General features: G+C 39.9%; 1 protein-coding gene across 1 annotated transcript in view; it reads left to right on the top strand.

The window, feature by feature from the left end:
- LOC136866525 (inositol oxygenase) overlaps positions 1 to 12698 on the top strand; it is a 59207-nt gene extending 46509 nt beyond the window's left edge. Inside the window, exons 4-7 of the mRNA XM_067143572.2 lie at positions 2204 to 2340; positions 2435 to 2569; positions 6829 to 6924; positions 12218 to 12698. Coding sequence (XP_066999673.2) covers positions 2204 to 2340; positions 2435 to 2569; positions 6829 to 6924; positions 12218 to 12326 — 477 coding nt within the window. The 3' untranslated portion in view covers positions 12327 to 12698. The remainder of the gene's footprint in view (positions 1 to 2203; positions 2341 to 2434; positions 2570 to 6828; positions 6925 to 12217) is intronic.
- Positions 12699 to 18372: the final 5674 nt, after the last annotated feature.

The raw sequence follows: 18372 nt of genomic DNA, 5'->3' as shown, positions 1-18372 counted from the left end.
ACGTCATTGCCCGCTTCTGAGGTGTAGTGATTAGTGTGATTAGCTGCCACCCCCGGAGGCCGGGGTTCGATTCCCGGCTCTGCCACGAAATTTGAAAAGTGGTACGAGGGTTGGAACTGGGTCCACACAGCCTCGAGAAATCAATTGAGTAGAGGGGGTTTCGATTCCCACCTCAGCCATCCTCGAAGTGGTCTTCCGTGGTTTCCCACTTGCCCTCCAGGCAAATGCCTGGATGGTACCTAACTTAAGGCCACGGCCGCTTCCTTCCCTCTTCCTTGTCTATCCCATCAAATCTTCCCATCCCTCCACAAGGCCCCTGTTCAGCATAGGAGGTGAGGCCGCCTGGGCGAGGTACTGGTCATTCTCCCAGTTGTATCCCCGACCCAAAGTCTGAAGCTCCAGGACACTGCCCTTGAGGCGGTAGAGGTGGGATCCCTCGCTGAGTCCGGGGGAAAAACCGACCCTGGAGGGTGAACAGATTAAGAAGGAGAAGAATACAATGAACTTAACTACACAATTTAGATTCGAGAGAAAGTTAATAGCACAATATAAAATATACAGCTACTACAATAAATTATGATTACAGTGGTGCATAATACAAAGCAATACATTTAGTTATGAAGTTAAATTATAAGAACAGTCTTGGAAGAAAGTACCAAATACACATGGCACACACCGGCTGAGTGGCTCAGACAGTTGAGCGCTGGCCTTCTAACCCCAACTTGGCAGGTTCGATCCTGGGTCAGTCCAGTGATATTTGAAGGTGCTAAAATACGTCAGCTTCGTGTCGGTAGATTTACTGGCACGTAAAAACACTACTGCGGCACAAAATTCTGGCACCTCGGCGTCTCCGAAACGGTTAAAATATAGTTAGTGGGACGAAAAAGCAAATAACATTATTATTAAACAAGGCACAGTACGCAAAATAATTCTCTGAGAAGAGAAATAGTATGTTTAACATAGGTAATTTAAAATATTGTTGATTCAAATATAAGAAGAGGATTTTAACAGTAGAATGCAGAGATAAGAAAGAAAAGAACAACTAGAAGAATTTAAGCTGACATGAAGACAGTACAGAGATGACCTTCAGCAGTATATATATGGTTTATAGGAACCGGGCGAGTTGGCCATGCGGTCAGGGGCGCGCAGCTGTGAGCTTAAATCCGGAGATAGTGGGTTCGAACCCCACTGTCAGCAGCCCTGAAGTTGTTTTTCCGTGGTTTCCCATTTTCACACCAGGCAAATGCTGGGGCTGTAACTTAATCAAGACCACGGCTGAGTCCTTCCTACTCCTAGGCCTTTCCTACCCCACCGTCGCCATAAGACCTATCTGTGTCGGTGCGACGTAAAAAGAATAGCAAAAAAAGGGGTGGGGGTTATATGGAAGTATCAGACGCCGATTCAAAGTTGATTTGCTTCATAAAAAGGATATGCATATTGTATGTATTTAATTTATTATAAAGTTTTAGGTCCGTATCTGTAGTGTAGCGTTTCGATTCCCGGCTCTGCCACGAAATTTGAAAAGTGGTACAAGGGCTGGAAAGGGGTCCACTCATTCTCGGGAGATCAACTGAGTAATTGCGGGGTGGGGGTGGGGGGTCAGTTCCCACCTCAGCCATCCTGGAAGTGGTTTTCCGCAGTTTCCCACTTCTCCTCCAGGCAAATGAAGGGATGGTACCTAATTTAAGGCCACGGCCACTTCCTTCCCTCTTCCTTGTCTAGCCCTTCCGATCTTCCCATACCCCCCTCTACAGCATAGCAGGTGATACTGCCTGTGCGAGATACTTGTCCTTCTCCCCAATGATATCCCCGACCCAAAGTCTCACGCTCCGGGAAACTGCCCTTGAGGCGATAGAATTGGGATCCCTCGCTGAGTCCGAAAGAAAAGCCAACCGTGGAGGGTAAATAAATAAATAAATAAATAAATAAATAAATAAATAAATAAATAAATAAATAAATAAATAAATAAATAAATAAATAAATAAATAAATATAAAGTTATAGAATTCTGTTAAGAGGAGAATTCTTATGGCTTTTGTGTGGCAATTCTTATTGTAAAATACATTCTTGAAGCAGCCAGCCCTCATTTATCTTGGTGTATGCTTGTAGTATGCAGCAAACGCTTTGAATGAAAGGGAAAGTGACCTTGTTGTAACGTGGTATAGACATTGTTGCTCTCTACACAATCCTTTTTTTTCTTACAGGTGATGGCCTTTTTTGGTGAGCCTCAATGGGCAGTCGTGGGTGATACTTTCGTTGTTGGCTGTGAGTGGGGTGACTCCATCGTGTACCGGGAAACAAGTTTCAAGGACAATCCAGATGGACAAAACTGCAAGTATAAGTAAGTGGTTCATAAGAAACACCTAATTCAGGGCCATTTTAGGTTATGATATTATAGAATTTTGGTTCACATTTGTGCGATACTTTATTTTCAGTTCGAAGTATGGAATCTATGAGCCTAACTGTGGTTTGGATAACCTCGTGATGTCCTGGGGTCATGATGAGTACCTCTACCGTATGCTGAAACATAACAACACGAAGTTACCTGAAAAAGCACTGAACATGATTAGGTTTGTATCTGTTACATAATTATTAAAATTACATTTCACCTCATCTCAAACTTACAGCATTACAGTAGTATCTAATTACGTTCCTCACGTCGGTCTCAAAAGTAAATACACACTTACCAATCTAAGTCATGGAAATAATTGTATAGCACACATCAAGTACCAGGAGACGAGCAAGTTACAAATTTGACCTTTACTAGGTCAGGTAAAAGAGACTTAAAATCTGGGCAGTAGTCTCGTGGTAGGCCTATGCATTAATCAAAGATAAATTGGGAGAGGCACGACGGTTTCTTTTACTTTTCCCTGACCCATCACCATTTGAAAATATCAAAGCGATGTTTGAAACGTACTTGTTAAGAACCTTAAAATGATCAATCAATCAATCAATCAATCAATCAATCAATCAATCAATCAATCAATCAATCAATCAATCAATCAATCAATCAATCAATCAATCAATCAATCAATCAATCAAAAATCAGTCAATAAACCAATCAATCAATCAATTATTCAACAAATCAATTAATAAACCAATCAGTCGATCGATCAACCAATCAATCAACCAACCCAACAAATCAATCAATCAATCAATCAATCAATCAATCAATCAATCAATCAATCAATCAATCAATCAATCAATCAATCATCTGCATTTAGGGCTGTCATCCAGGGGGAAGATTCCCTATCAGTTGTTTACCGAGCCCTTTCTTAAATGTTATGAAAGAACTTGGAAAATTGTCGAACATTTCCCTTGATAAATTATTACAATCCCTTTTTCCTCGGCCTATAAATGAATATTTGGCCCAGTTTGTCCTCTTGAATTCAACTTAATCTACATACGAGGGTCGAGTCATAAGTCATGGCAACTATTTTCTTTTTCTCGCGAACAGGAGACAACGCGGAAAATCTAAGATATGCATTTTAAAATATAGGGCCTGTACTTATGCATAGTGCCTGAAGACAAATTCTGACTTCCAGAGATTCTCGTAGGAAAGTGACAGAACACAGGCCATTGGTAAACATTGTTTTATTGTGGTACTAGCTGATGTACTCGTGCTTTGCTACGGAATTCTACATTGTATAGAGAATTCTAGGTTAGGTAGTGTACAGGTTGTGAGCAAGATTGTCTTAAATTTTATAGCTCTTAACGTTACCCTAGAAACGCGATGGGAGGTCACCAAACATCTTTTCTCATATGAAGACTGAGGGAATTTTCACTGTAATGGTAGACCCAATTTCATACCATCAGTCACAATCAGGTTGGGATGTTTTCATTTTAATGCCTTTTTATATCCTCTTAGTGGTTTTCCCAACTGAAATGAACATAGAATGACGTCAATAGGAATGGCGCAATTAAAAGCAATGCTTTCATATTACGAAATACTCGTTCAAATCAAACACCACACATTTTCTCACTTTTAACGAACAGGACTACGCTGCCTATCTAACAGTCCAAAGTTCCAGACCTGGAATGACCAAACCGCAGACAGCCGTGATCCGTGAACACTCTTCGGCTTTCTTCGGCGGGGAGAGGGTCGAATTGTGGAGACTCCCAGGGCAAAAACTATGCCCAGTTATTATTCTGTTTCCTAGGAGTACCGATGAGTCGGAAAATATCAATTCACTACACTGGCGGCGGAAAAATCTATCGACTTGAAGGCAAATTTTTCCTCCAAGCCAGAAGAGAAACCCCCTCTTCACTGCTAGTATGGAACAAATTAAATGTAGATTTTAATAAAAGTGAAGAGATAGAATTTTGAGTTATTTAGTGAATATTGTGGTGCTATAATTTGGAAAAGGCCTAAATTGTTATTATAGACCAGGCCATACTACTACTACTACTATTACCACCACTAAGTGAGGCTCTGCCTTAAGTATGCACACTACTCATTCGCTGAAATACTATGATGATCCAGTGTGTATCAGAAAATGTATGAACCAGAGGAATGGCATGCTAAAGAAGAAAGTTTTCTAACTCCCCGGCTATTTCCCACAATATTCAGTCAGGCTGTTATACTCGGTACGCAGCAGTAATCCCATCTATCGGAGTTGAGAGGCAGCATAAGAGACAAAAAACATCACAATAAACAATTGTCATTGTAATATTATTGTTGATCAATGTTATGCACTTTCGATATTATAGGCCTTCACATTTCGTTTTATTCCGACTCTGAAATACCACTTTTATCATAGTCGGTACGGTAAAACTGAATAAAAGATAAATGATCGGAAATTGTATTCTCTATAACTTTTTTATATAGTACTTTTCGATAGGACCAATAACATTGGTATTTAAAAATTACATTTTAGAAGCCTTCCCCTAAACTACAATTTCATCCAGGATGATTAAAATTGTTTATAGCTTAGACTGTAGTTTCTTATTCCCCTACTCTATATACCGATTTTCATTAAATTCTGTTAACCCATTTTCTCGTGGCTCGGCATTTATATGGACTTAACAACAAAAATACAAATTCATGAATATCTGTGTTATCATAGCCGGTACGGTAAAAATGTATAAGACATAAATGGTCGGAAATTTAATTCTCTATAACTTTGGTTATGTAGTATTTATCGATACGACAATTAATAATATAAATATTTGAGAATTACATTTAGGCCTTCCCCTAAACTACCATTTCACTCAGCGTAAATAAAATTACTTATAGCTTAAATTGTAGTGGCTCATTCTTTGACTTTGCATACCAATTTTCAATGAAATAGGACCACTAATAACGTAATTATTTAAAAATTAAATTATAGGCCTTCCCGTAAACTACCATTTCACTCAGCGTGAATAAAATTATTTATGGCCTAGATTGTAGCGACTTATTCCCCGACTTTGCATACCGATTTTCATTAAATTCTCTCTGGCCGTTTTCTAGTGATGCGTGTACAGACAGACAGACAGACAGACAGACAGACAGACAGACAGACAGACAGACAGACAGACAGACAGACAGACAGACAGACATTACGGAAAAGTAAAAAGTGCATTTCCTGGTTACTGTGGACATGACCGATGCAGAAATACCATTCTTTTCAAATTCTGAGCGATGTACAGACAAAACTCTTATATATATATAGACAGCAAATACACAAGACTACGTACAAAGGACAGGTCTCAACTGGTTACAGACCTTCGAAATAATCATCCAAGGTTTCCACTGTGCGTTGCCAGCGGTGGGGGAGGCGCTGAATACCATTCGCTGCATGTGTATCGCTAACGTGTGACACCTCTCTGCGAAATGCTGTTACGGTGTCCTCTTTGTTAGCAAACCGTTGTCCACGTAATAGCTTCTTGACTTTAGGGATTAGATCATAGTCACTTGGGCTCTGCATGACTTTGGCGTCCATTTCTGCCGCGGTGAACTGCTATTTTAATATACGATCGTTGTTCCTGCTTGTTGACTTCCATTTTGTGACGCTCTCACTCACACACTGAACTTAGGGGCATGCTTAGACCCGCACTGTTGTTTACATACACCATCTAGTGGCATCATACGCAAGTACATACCGTACGTTTCCAAATGCATATCTTAGATTTTCCGTGTTGTCTCCTGTTCGCGAGCAAAGAAATAGTTGCCATGACTTATGACTCGACCTACGTATTATGAACTTTTTCTTTGGAAGGCCCCACTCAAGCTGACTCTCTAACAATGTAATCCGCGCCAACTCTCCCCTGACAGCTCGGAAAATACCGCTTCCTCGAGCAGCTTGTCCCCTTACTCCCAAGTCTTCCACAACCCAAGTTTGCAACATTTTGTACCACTGCTCCTTTGTTGAAAATCGTCCAAAACAAATCGTGCTGCTTTCCTTTCGATCTTCTCCAGTTCTCGAATCAAGTAAAGTAATCCTGGTGAGGGCCCCATACACTGGAAACAAGACTTATACGCCCTCTCCTTTACATCCTTACGACAGCCCCCGAATAATACCCTAAAGAATCGCCAAGTTACCAACACCTGTTCGTTTGTTCCATTAACTATGTCTACTTTACTGCCCCTTCTGTTCACCTCCGTTATTTAGTGCGAGTGTATACAGAATTGTCAATTCCTGAGGAGGTATTTCGATAGGAATTAAAACGTTGAAAATACTATGTATTAATCCGGTATGAGCACAAAATAAATTAAACTTATTTTCGTTTGAAAGAATACGTGTAAGAATGTGGATGTGGAGTCTGTTTTGAGTCAGACTGCTCTTTATAGAATCCAATGCATGCCTAATAGCTGAGGACAAATCACTTCTTGCTTTCCTTGACGCAGGTTCCACTCATTCTACCCGTGGCATGCTGGTGGTGACTACAGACACCTGTGTACAGAGAAGGACGAGGAGACGTTGAAAGCGGTGCTGGAGTTTAAGTAAGTATAAAATTCATTACTTCCTTATTCCACTATAGTGTCATCCGTTTTTGTACAGGGTGCTTTCAAATTCCATGAGTTGTTGTTGGTGTGTTTGAGTCATCAATCCATAGACTGGTTTAATGCAGCTTTCCATGCCACCCTATACTATGCTACCTTTCCATTTCTACGTAACTACTGCACCCTACATCCACTCTAATCTGTTTGTCATATCCATACTCTGATCTACTCCTACCGTTCTTACCGGCTAAACTTACTACTACTAAATGTTTTCATTCCTCAAGGGGGAGGCGGGCCTCTTAGACGGTGACGCCGTCTCTCAGGCAGCGAGATTTGTTACGGTGAAGGAGATGTGCGGAAAAGGAGAGGGAATTGGCGGCCGAGGCCTATACTAGGAACTGTCCCGCCATTCGCCTTAGTGCAGAATGGAAAACCACGGAAAACCATTCTCAGGACAGCCTTGTGGTTCAACCCTCTCTGTCTCCCGGATGCAGAGGCGTAGAGCCATGATAGAGCTGTGACCACCCCTCCTCTGCTCGGTTGGCCGGTCGGAGTGCAGAGATATTGGTTCACGGACCAGCCGTGGCCACTTGTGGGGCTTACACTTCCCTCAAAAACTAACTCAACAAGTCCTGGTGTCTTAAGATGTGACCTATCATTCTGTCCCTTCTTCTCAACAAATTTTGCACAAATCGTTCTCGCTTCACCACTTTGATTCATTATCTCTTCATTCGTGATCCGTTCTACCCAACCCACCTTCAGCATTCTTCTGCAACACCACACTTCAGAAGCTTCTAATCTCTTTATTTCTGAGCTTGTTATCGTCCATGTTTCACGCTTCAGACGAAAGTCTTCCAAAACATCTTTCTGATTACTATATAATTGTTCGAAGTGAGCAAATTGTTTTTCTTAAGAAAGGCTCTTCTTGCTCGTGCTAGTCTGCATTTTATGTTTTGATAGTATGGTTTATGTCTTACTTCCTTCATATGTCATGTATGTATGTTCAGTCCGTCAGCGGTTCCGCTGGTGGGATCGTCAACAGCTCTGCCATCAGCTGTCATAGATAGCCTAGGCATCACTGAAGAGGCGTACTAGGGAAATGAGGAGTGATGTAGTTTCCCGTTGCTTTCCTCACCGAGCCAGAGTTGCTATTACATATCAGTCTGCCAAGCCCACTGAAATGTATATACCAGCCGACCCTATGAGCAACATTTTCACACCATTCATAGCACGGACTGGCTGCATAAGGATTGGCATTACTAGCATCGTTCATACCTCAGTCACTTTCATATTGTCAAAGCCAAGGATATGACAGAGACAGATCTATGAAAGTAACAAAATTGCTCTAGCCTATACCAGAAGACATAGTGCACTGTAAACACTAGGTCCTGCCAGCAAAGGCATTTATGTCATATATAATACTATATTGTCACCTTTTTGAAAGTCATTCGGCTAAAAATTAATTGAAACATCTATCTATCTTCTATTTTAATCTGTTTACCCTCCATGGTTGGCTTTTCCCTCGGACTCAGCGAGGGATCCCACCTAAGCAGAGGAAAGAAGTTGAGCTACATTTTTGTTTAACCGAGGGAGTTGGCGAGCGTTCAGGGTCGCCTTGAGCAGACCCCTTGATGTTATTCGACAGGAGTAGGCTACATAGCGACACCGGGTTTCACCCTCTCCCTACCTCATTTTCACAACCATCACACATCTAGATGCGCAGGTCACCCATGGGGGTCAATTATAAAGACCTGCATCATGCGAGCCGAACATGTCCTCGGACACTCCTGACACGAAAAGCCACACGATAAATAAATATAAAAATACAGAGCAAATGCCACCCGCCCTTGTCGATGGTCTGCCTTACATTCACTGCGTCGAGCTAGCAAATTGTTATCTATATATTATTAAAAGAGTTTACTAAAACCAGCTTTGGCAAATCCTTCCGTCCGTTCTACTGGAGCGATTTGCTTCATTTTTGTTTTATTCTCTCAGGAATTACCTGCCAGTGAATCATGAGATATTGGTAGGTCTCTAAGTTCAGCCAACTTTGAGTAATCATAAAACCAAATCATTAAATGATCACTCCAATAATTGCAGGCGAAGGCTTACCCCAACCCGCAATACATTCTGTACTTATCACGTTGCTATGTGACAAACACTTCCGATATATGTAATTTTCATCCTTAGTAATGCCATTGCATGCTGCCATGTTTGATAACTACCTGTCAATGATCACGGAAGAATACTATACCCTGCTAGATACTCTTTGATTCTCTAACCTTTCCCAGCTTCCAAATATATTCAACAGATGGCAGAGCGTTTTTAATAACTTACATGCTGCTGAGAGAAAAAAGTCTACGTACAAACAGATCTCATCATGACATACGCCTTAGTCATTATCTGGGAACTAATATCGAAGGATAACTTAGCTACACTAGAAGGAGTGAAGGCCATAAGGCCATGTATCTTAAAAAAGTTCTCTGCCTGGCAAAAAACACTCCTTCGAGACTAACCTATGAGCTCACAAGACAACCGCTCTATATAGAAAAACTGCGATTAAAAATACCATTGCCTTTCCACAATACCAAGCTTTACATCAAGAACTGAAAGATAAAAAGGCGAATATATGGATAGATTTTTACCAAAATGATGACGTCAGAATAAATTAATTCTGACTACTAACTGCGGCATACCATAAAGCGCTTCTATTTAATGTTCATAAAACAATTGCAAAGGGCAGGCAAAACAATATGACTATGACAGGCATATCAAGAGTTATCTGACCTATTTATAATAATAATAATAATAATAATAATAATAATAATAATAATAATAATAATAATAATAATAATAATAATAATAATAATAATAATAATAATAGGTCAGATAACTCGTCATAATATGCCTGTCGTACTCATGTTGTTTTGCCTGCCCTTTGCAATTGTTTTATGAACATTGAAAAAAATGAAAACTTACAACCTGTTTTCCAGTCATTGACCGGGTCAGGGATGGAATGAATGAAGGAGATATAGGCTGTTAGTACGATGGGGTCGCCACACCCAAAGTGATTTATTAATGAATGAGAGATGCTATGAAATGAGAATGGAGAGTGTTGCTGGAATGAAAGATGACAGGGAAAACCGGAGTGCCCGGAGAAAAACCTGTCCCGCCTCCGCTTTGTCCAGCACAAACCTCACATGGAGTGACCGAGATTTGAACCACGGTATCCAGCGGTGAGAGGCCGACGCGCTGCCGTCTGAGCCACGGAGGCTACTTTTTATGAACATTAAATAATAATAATAATAATAATAATAATAATAATAATAATAATAATAATAATAATACAATTTGATTTACGTGGCAATGACACATATAGGTCTTAGCGACGATGGGATAGGGCTGCCGTCAATGGGGTTCGAATCCACAATCTCCTGAATGCAAGATCAGGGCTGCGCGCCCCTAATCACATGGCCATCTCGCTTGGAATGTATTATTATTATTATTATTATTCTTGTTACGGAGGTCTCCTTGGTAGTTAGAGGTGAAAGAAGGTGCGGGCTGGAATAGGTCTCAACTACAAAATTAAAGTTAATTTAAAACTGTAACAAAGGTTTTATTTTCTTTTCAAAATCAACAAATAACAGAGTATAACAGGTACCAAGTAGCAGATCAACAATTAATAAATACAGCTCATTACAAAATTTGGGCTTCGAACCCCAAGTATACTTTCTGAGCTCTCAGCTCACGATCACAATTGCTAAAGAGCAGAAAACCCCTAAGTACAAGGAGCACTTGCTCCTAATTACAATGTTAAGGAAAAGAGCAGACCCGCTCTCAATTTGACAAGCCTCTCAAAGGCCACAACAACTTTCACTTCAGACTGCCCTCAAGGCACACCAAGAAACAGGGGTATTAGATACCCAACCTACAGGGCCTTTACATGAGGAAAAACAAACATCAGGTTAAGTTACTGGCCCGTAATGCAAAATAGAATGGAGGCGATAACTTGCACTCCTACACAACGTTTTGTCTAAAAACCTATGTGGCGCTAGGCCGATGATCAGGGGCTAATCCCAATCTATGGAGGTGACTAGCCGGCAAAATAAGTTTAAGACTTTAAGAAGGAAGAGAAAAACGGTTACGAAAACATAGTCATCTCAAATTCAAAATGAAGGGGAGTTCGAGAGGGTGAAGCACTCTCTATCCCCGCTTTATAGTAAAAGAGATTAGAAGTTTTTACATACACAGAAAGGAAATTTACATTTTAAAGGAATAGGTTACATATTAAAGGCTTCGAACCCTCCCCGAGAGTTAAACTGCTGAGCTAGCGAAAAATAAAGATGTTAACAGGCCATTACCTTGTTGAAGAACTTCTGCTTGAAGAAAGAGGCGCTTCCCGCCCCCTGTTACATATTCACACACTAAGAGAGATGTTACTGAAGTGGCACCGAGACAAGAAAATCAGCAGTTTATATACCCTCGTGGAACCCAAAACCTGAAAGAAAGAAATTTAACAAAGAACAAACTTATGGATACAAGGTTTCTTCAAAAAACAGTTCCATCACTTCGCACCAGAGTGCACCATCGTAGTCTTTTCTCTGTAGAGACATCTAGAAGAGAATGTCCACACTTCTTGATACGGAATAAACAAACACAAATCGAAATAGACACAGTTCAGAACTCCTCAAAATTACCAAATTTACAATAGTGACATCTTCCGAGAAACCGTTGAGTTAATACAGTTTGTTAAAGTTCAGGCTTTCTCCTGTAGAGGAGTTTTTAACTGGCGCAATATTTAAATTGCGGGGTCGGGGTGTACCAACCGGTACAATTATTATTATTATTATTATTATTATTATTATTATTACAGTAATACAGCGATAAGTAGCTCAGGTGGTATAGCGCTGGCCTCTTGAGCTCAAGTTGGAGGGTTCGAACTCGGCTCAGCCCGGTGGTAATTCAAACTGTTTAAATACGCCAGCCTCATGTCGATATATTTGCGGGCACCTAAAAGAACTCCTGCGGGACAAAATTCCGGCACTCCGACGTCTCCGAAAACCATAAAAGAAGATACTTGGGCGTTAAATCATCATCATTATTATTATTATTATTATTATTATTATTATTATTATTATTATTATTATTATTATTATTATTATTATTATTATAACGTAAATACGGCAACTATTTAAGAATAGTATTAATTTGTTATTCATTGTCATTGTTCTTGTCTCGGGCATGTCTGAGTAGAATTTTAACTGATCATGCATTGATTTCTTTCTGATTTCAGCAAATACGATCTGTACACAAAAAGCGATGAAATACCAGACATTGAGAGTCTTAAGCCATACTACCAGTCTCTCATTGATAAGTATATACCTGGAGTTCTGAATTGGTGAGAACACTCCCTGTTCCGGTTCTTCTCTAACACTGGATGGAAATGAAAAGAGAAGAACGAAGAGGATGATACTAAAGAAGAAATCTAGAAAAGAGATCATAATAGATCTCTTGACATAGTTCTTGCTGTGCAAGATGAATTACTGGGTTCAATCCTCGTCTTTGCAGTTGGACGTTCGGAGAGAACTGGGACGAAGGAATGTCTTTTCTGTTTGAGAATCGGTGAATTGAGCAAATAATTCTGTAGTGTGACTATTTTATTAAATGTGTGGACTGATTTTTATTGAATATTTACCATATTCATAGTTTTTATTACTATGTCCTTATGGGTTGTATATAAATATTTTGTAATTAAATAGTTGTTCTCAACTTGATTGTAAATTTTCAAGAACCATACCTGTTCATCATCATCATCATCATCATCATCATCATCATCATCATCATCATCATCATCATCATCATCATAAGAAGAAGAAGAAGAAGAAGAAGAAGAAGAAGAATGTAAATTATGAAGGAGTTATCTAGATCTATGAAGTATTTCCTTTGAGATAACAAATTATTGTTATTATCTAATAATCGAGAAGAACAGGAATTGAACTCGGGACCCCTTGGACGGAAGACCACCTTGTTGACCATTTAGCCACGGAGCCGGACACATAACAAATTACACAAGGTAAAATATCCGGCATGCTGGCCTTTGATCCAAGAGATCCCAGATTTGATTCCCAGGTGGGTCGGAGATTTTAACCTTCATTGGTTAATTCCGATGATTTGGAGGCTGATTGTTTGTGTAGACTTCAGCATGTGCACCAGGCCTCTATAGAGTCCTTATATATATATATATAAAAAGACAAACCGCTCGATGATTTGTTCATGCCGATCTTGACGTATGACCTCAAAATTTATTTTCAACACCTAGAGAAAATCAGAATGCAATTGAGCCCGAGATATAATATGTCATATAGGTTCATAGGTGAAGCAAAATGGATTAGTTCAGGAAGTTGAGTTTACATAAGGGTTGCTGGATGGAAGCTAATTGTATTACACCACAACAGCCAGCCTAGGGTTGTACGACATTGAAAAGGCATAGGTAAAAATAAAAGATCAGTAAGCATTGTAAAACACTGGACTATTATCTCAGCAACGAGATATGGTAAGACCTACTAAGAGTGCAAATGTTATTGTTTGTTGTTAGTTTTCGTCAACCAAAATCTAAATTTTAAGTGCTGAAGTCCGATTGAATTATTCTTTGTTGAATTAACCAAAGAATCATGAAGTAATTATTCAAACCGGCACATAGATTTGTTGTAGGTTGATTTTAGAAGAAAAAAGATTAAAACACGTTGAACTATTCTTGGGCAACTGGCATCTTAAAACAGCGGCGTCCAAAACCGCTTCACAGTGTGTACATTGGCACATTGCTGTGAAATAAGAGTCGGCAGTGGAGGAGGAAGGAGAACACCAGGTAAGGAGTAGTGCGAGCGAGATATATCAGGGATTCGAAGTGATCCAAGTCCATTTGGAATACTTAAGTCCTAAAGTTTCTAGCTCATAAATAATTTTTGGAAATTTAAATACAGTTTAGAAAATGCTTAATTGCCAGGGTATTTTCTAATAATACAATTTTAATGTCATTGGCTTTAAGTCTCACTAACTAGTGTTTTTACGGTGTTCGGAGATGCCGATGTGCCGGAATTTAGTCCCTCAGGAGTTCTTTAACGTGCCAGTAAATCTACCGACACAAGGCTGACCTATTTGAGCACCTTCGAATACCACCGGGCTGTGCCAGAATCGAATCTGCCAAGTTGGGGTCAGAAGGCCAGCGCCTCAACCATCTAAGCCACTGAGCCCGGCGAGTATTTTCTGACTTAAATTTTGACATGCATATGAAATGATAAGTTATTTACTCCGGTGAAAAATTTCATTTATTAAACGAAACAAAAATGGGCTTGGTTCACTCCGGTTGTAAATTGTAATTTATTCGATGAAACAACAATTACGGTCCAAATTACTTTGTAACAGAAATCACTGTTAGACCATTATATGTGACTGTAACATGATTTAATACAAAGTAGAGAATTTTAAACATTTTTTCCACGTAATCATATAAACACAATTCAACTCAATCAGTGTATACAAATTAATCATTGTGATCTTCTTCGTTGTTTACAATTTCATTTGACCTTGTAGTAATATCAAGTGGGAGATTCTTGAAGCAGTGATTAATTGAAGGGCAAGAGGTCCTACGTGTTGTTGTGTTTACAGTAGCTACAGAGATCCGTCGTTGAATTCCATGTAGGGGCTATTGAATGACAGGTGACAATGATGACAACGATCGTTCTGCACTCTTGTTTGGCGCAAGAATTACCTCCAAGAAAGACAAATCCTCATTCAGTTTCGTTAAAAAATATTTTGAAAGGGAAATCTTTCACCACTCTTAGCCGCCTTATTTGTAGCTTCACCCTTAGCAGCCCTTTTCCTGTTGGAGATCCTTCCTTCACAGCCTTTGTGTATAAGAATGCTTCTCTCTTCATCTTGATCACTTTAAAATAAGGATTCTTCCGCTTTGATGATTTTATCATTTGCACCCAGTCTTCTGGGGTGTAGATATTTGTCAAATGATGAATTGGGAAGATAATCTTTACATGTTATGGAACAAATGAAACACATACACTCACAAGCAATGATGAACTGTAGATTAATGGAATCTGTTCACTGTGACAGTGACAAATTCTTAGCAACCTTCACCTTACACAGCAAACGAGTTATGGATTTAGTTTGATATATCAGTGAATAAATCGAAGTCTTGTTAGTCCCAGACTGCATTAATTCGCAAACTGACCACTGATGGGCTTGTTGTGAACCTCTCAATTGTTCTGGCGATAGAGGTGTAAGTGCGCGCGCTCTACTGATGGACATCCTCCACACACACACACACACACACACCCCCGCCCCAATGGTGCAACAGCCACGACGGGCCTTGGCTACCAAGCGACCGCTCCTCAGCCCGAAGGCCTGCAGATTATGAGGTGTCGTGTCGTCAACACGACGAATCCTCTCGGCGGTTATTCTTGGGCTTTCTTGACCGGGGCCACCATTTCATTGTCAGAGGGCTCCTCAATTGTAATCACGTAGGCTGAGTGGACCTCGAACCAGCCCTCAGATACAGGTAAAAGTCACTGACATGGCCGAGAATCGAACCCGGGACCTCCGGGTAAGAGACAGGCACGCTACTAGGCTGCAGTATCTATACTCTATGATCTGCAGCACTCGATCTTGTCAATTTGTCGTAAGTCCACTTGCTCTCGATCCGGGAAGGGTCAAGGGATTATTCAATAAATTATGACTTTGTATATTAACGATTCTTTTCAGTATTAAGGTGAGAAAGAACTGCCAATCTTGCCCATGCTAAATGACTAAATGTTCACAATTCTGGTACACTTTTCTCAAAATATATTTGGGCTAGCAGTCCGACTCCATTGCTAAATGGTTAGCGTGCTGGCCTTTGGTCACAGGGGTCCCGGGTTCGATTCCCGGCAGGGTCAGGAATTTTAACCACCATTGGTTAATTTCTCCGGCACGGGGGCTGGGTGTATGTGTCGTCTTCATCATCATTTCATCCTCATCATGATACGCAGGTCGCCTACGGGAGTTAAATCGAAAGACCTGCACCTGGGGAGCCGAACATGTCTTCGAACACTCCCGGCACTAAAATCCATACGCCGTTTCATTTCTTTTTTGGGTGGGCAATTAAAAAATTTTAACGCTTATTATTTGCACCTTTAACAGTAACAATGAGAATTATTACCGAAATCAAATACCTTTACTAAAAATGTGCCAACAATTGTAATTTAATTACAACTTATAGAAAAAAAAATTCTTCTCATTTCTCTTAATTAAGGTCATGTTGATGTGCAGAAAGAAATCAGGGATCTACCATTAGTTTTCTTGTAAATGGTACCAAAGTACAAAAATATACATAAGTGAGGAAAACTACGCTAACGTTTTAGGATAATTCTTAGAATACTCCTGCCCCATATTCTAGATTATTCTTTCCTCCTTGGTTACTTTGTGGTTCCTCCTCTTTCTTCTGGCGATGCAGTATTTGTAATCTCTTCAATCTTTGCTAAGAATTAAATATACCGGGCGAGTTGGCCGTGCGGTTAAGGTCGCGCAGCTGTGTGCTTGCATCCGGGAGATAGTGGATTCGAACCCCTCTATCGGCAGCCCTGATGGTGGTTTTCCGTGGTTTCCCATTTTCACACCAGGCAAACGCGGGGGCTGTATCTTCATTAAGGCAACGTACGCTTCCTTTCCACTCCTAGTCCTTTCCAGTCCCTTCGTCGCCATAAAACCTATCTGTGTCGGTGCGACGTAAAGCAAATAGCAATAAATAAATAAATAAATAAATTAAATAAATAAATAAATAAATAAATATTTTCTTTGAAGAACTTGATGGAGCTGCAGTTCTTGCGTAAGGTTCAACTTCAACATGTGGTGAGTACATGAAGGTGTTTTATGCAACATTAACTTCTACCTCATTTGAACCATTCCCAATTTCATCCAAACTAAGCTCACTTACACGGCGAAATGTCCATGTATATATTACTTGGCACGTAAGGCTATATACTAAAAAGCAAACATAGGTGCCCTATTCTCTTTTCGCAATTGCTCATCACTGCTGCCAACTTGACTAGTTACATATTGAAATCACCAGACGTAATCATAACAAACTGGATGCCGGAAAAGTGCGAACACGGAAATTTGCGAACACATCATTAAAGCGGAAATTTGCGCACACTTGGGATTATTACTACCTGACTAGGGTTTTCCAGGTCTTGGTAAATATTTCGTTGCCGGAAATCTGCGAACACTATCCTGAGATTCCCATCTGATCAGCTTTTCGATTTTAACATTGTCTTTGCAACCTCCCACACCATGTCACGAACATCTACAAGGTAGTTTTGTAACTATGCGAACAATATTGGGGATTTCCGCTGCGGCTGGTTCCACCGACGGTTCGGGGCGCATACCCATACTTTTGCTCACTTTACTTTTAACCTCTATAGCGTTAACAATTAGTGGTGGGGACGGAGCGGTTCGGTTCGGAGCAAGTACTGTGACGTCATTACTCGGTTAAACCGAGTACAACTTTATAGCGGTAAATTTAAAATTGATATTGACCTTCTAAGCTACAGTTTACATTCATGAAGAAGATTATCAATTATTATCAGTGGTACAATACTCCGTACTATCTGTTATTGGTTATTTGCACAATTTTTATAATGTAATATAAATTTAACAGATAACGTAACAAACAGTGTAATTACAGCCCTGTGCTTAATATGAGACACATCAAGTAGACATAAATAAAGAAATAAACATACAAATGAATAAATAAATACAATAAATATAAATGCACATGGATAAACGTACCGTATTCCATAATGTGATAATTGACGAAACGAAATCTAGTGCTTTGAAATGTGCCTAAACTCATATAATATCAAACATTTCATTTATAACTATGTGGTAAAGAGTTAAATGAAAAATCTGTTAAGATAACTTCAGTAATGGAAATAAGTACAGTATACAAATGAACTCAATTCTTCATCTTGTGACAAGCATTAAAATCAAGACACAATACGTTGTACACAGACAGTATGGGAAGTACCGTTAGTGTTCTGTATTGCATGGAACAGGTGTTATATAGGAGGAATTTCCATTCAGAAATATCAGAGTTTCAGCTCGTTTTGCAGAAAGCGACGACCTTCGGTCCGAACGAATTTGTCCAGCACATGCAAAACACCTCCAATGCGGGCACAGATGTAGCAGGTACGCTAAGGTAAGCAGGAGCAAGTTCACTTAAGGGTCAATGAATATTGAAATTTCACGACCGTATTGTAATCAAAATCGACTTTCAACCTATTAGGTCATATTGCATACATCTAGTGCGTGTCGAAGAGATGTTAAGTACAGAAAAAAGTAGCGAACTGGACACCAGTGGGATCCGAACCCACAACCTCCCGAGTTCGCGTTGGTAGCTCT

This window comes from Anabrus simplex, chromosome 3 (assembly GCF_040414725.1).
Source record: "Anabrus simplex isolate iqAnaSimp1 chromosome 3, ASM4041472v1, whole genome shotgun sequence".
In the NCBI taxonomy this organism is placed as follows: domain Eukaryota; kingdom Metazoa; phylum Arthropoda; class Insecta; order Orthoptera; family Tettigoniidae; genus Anabrus; species Anabrus simplex.
This window is presented reverse-complemented; position numbering and strand designations above follow the sequence as displayed.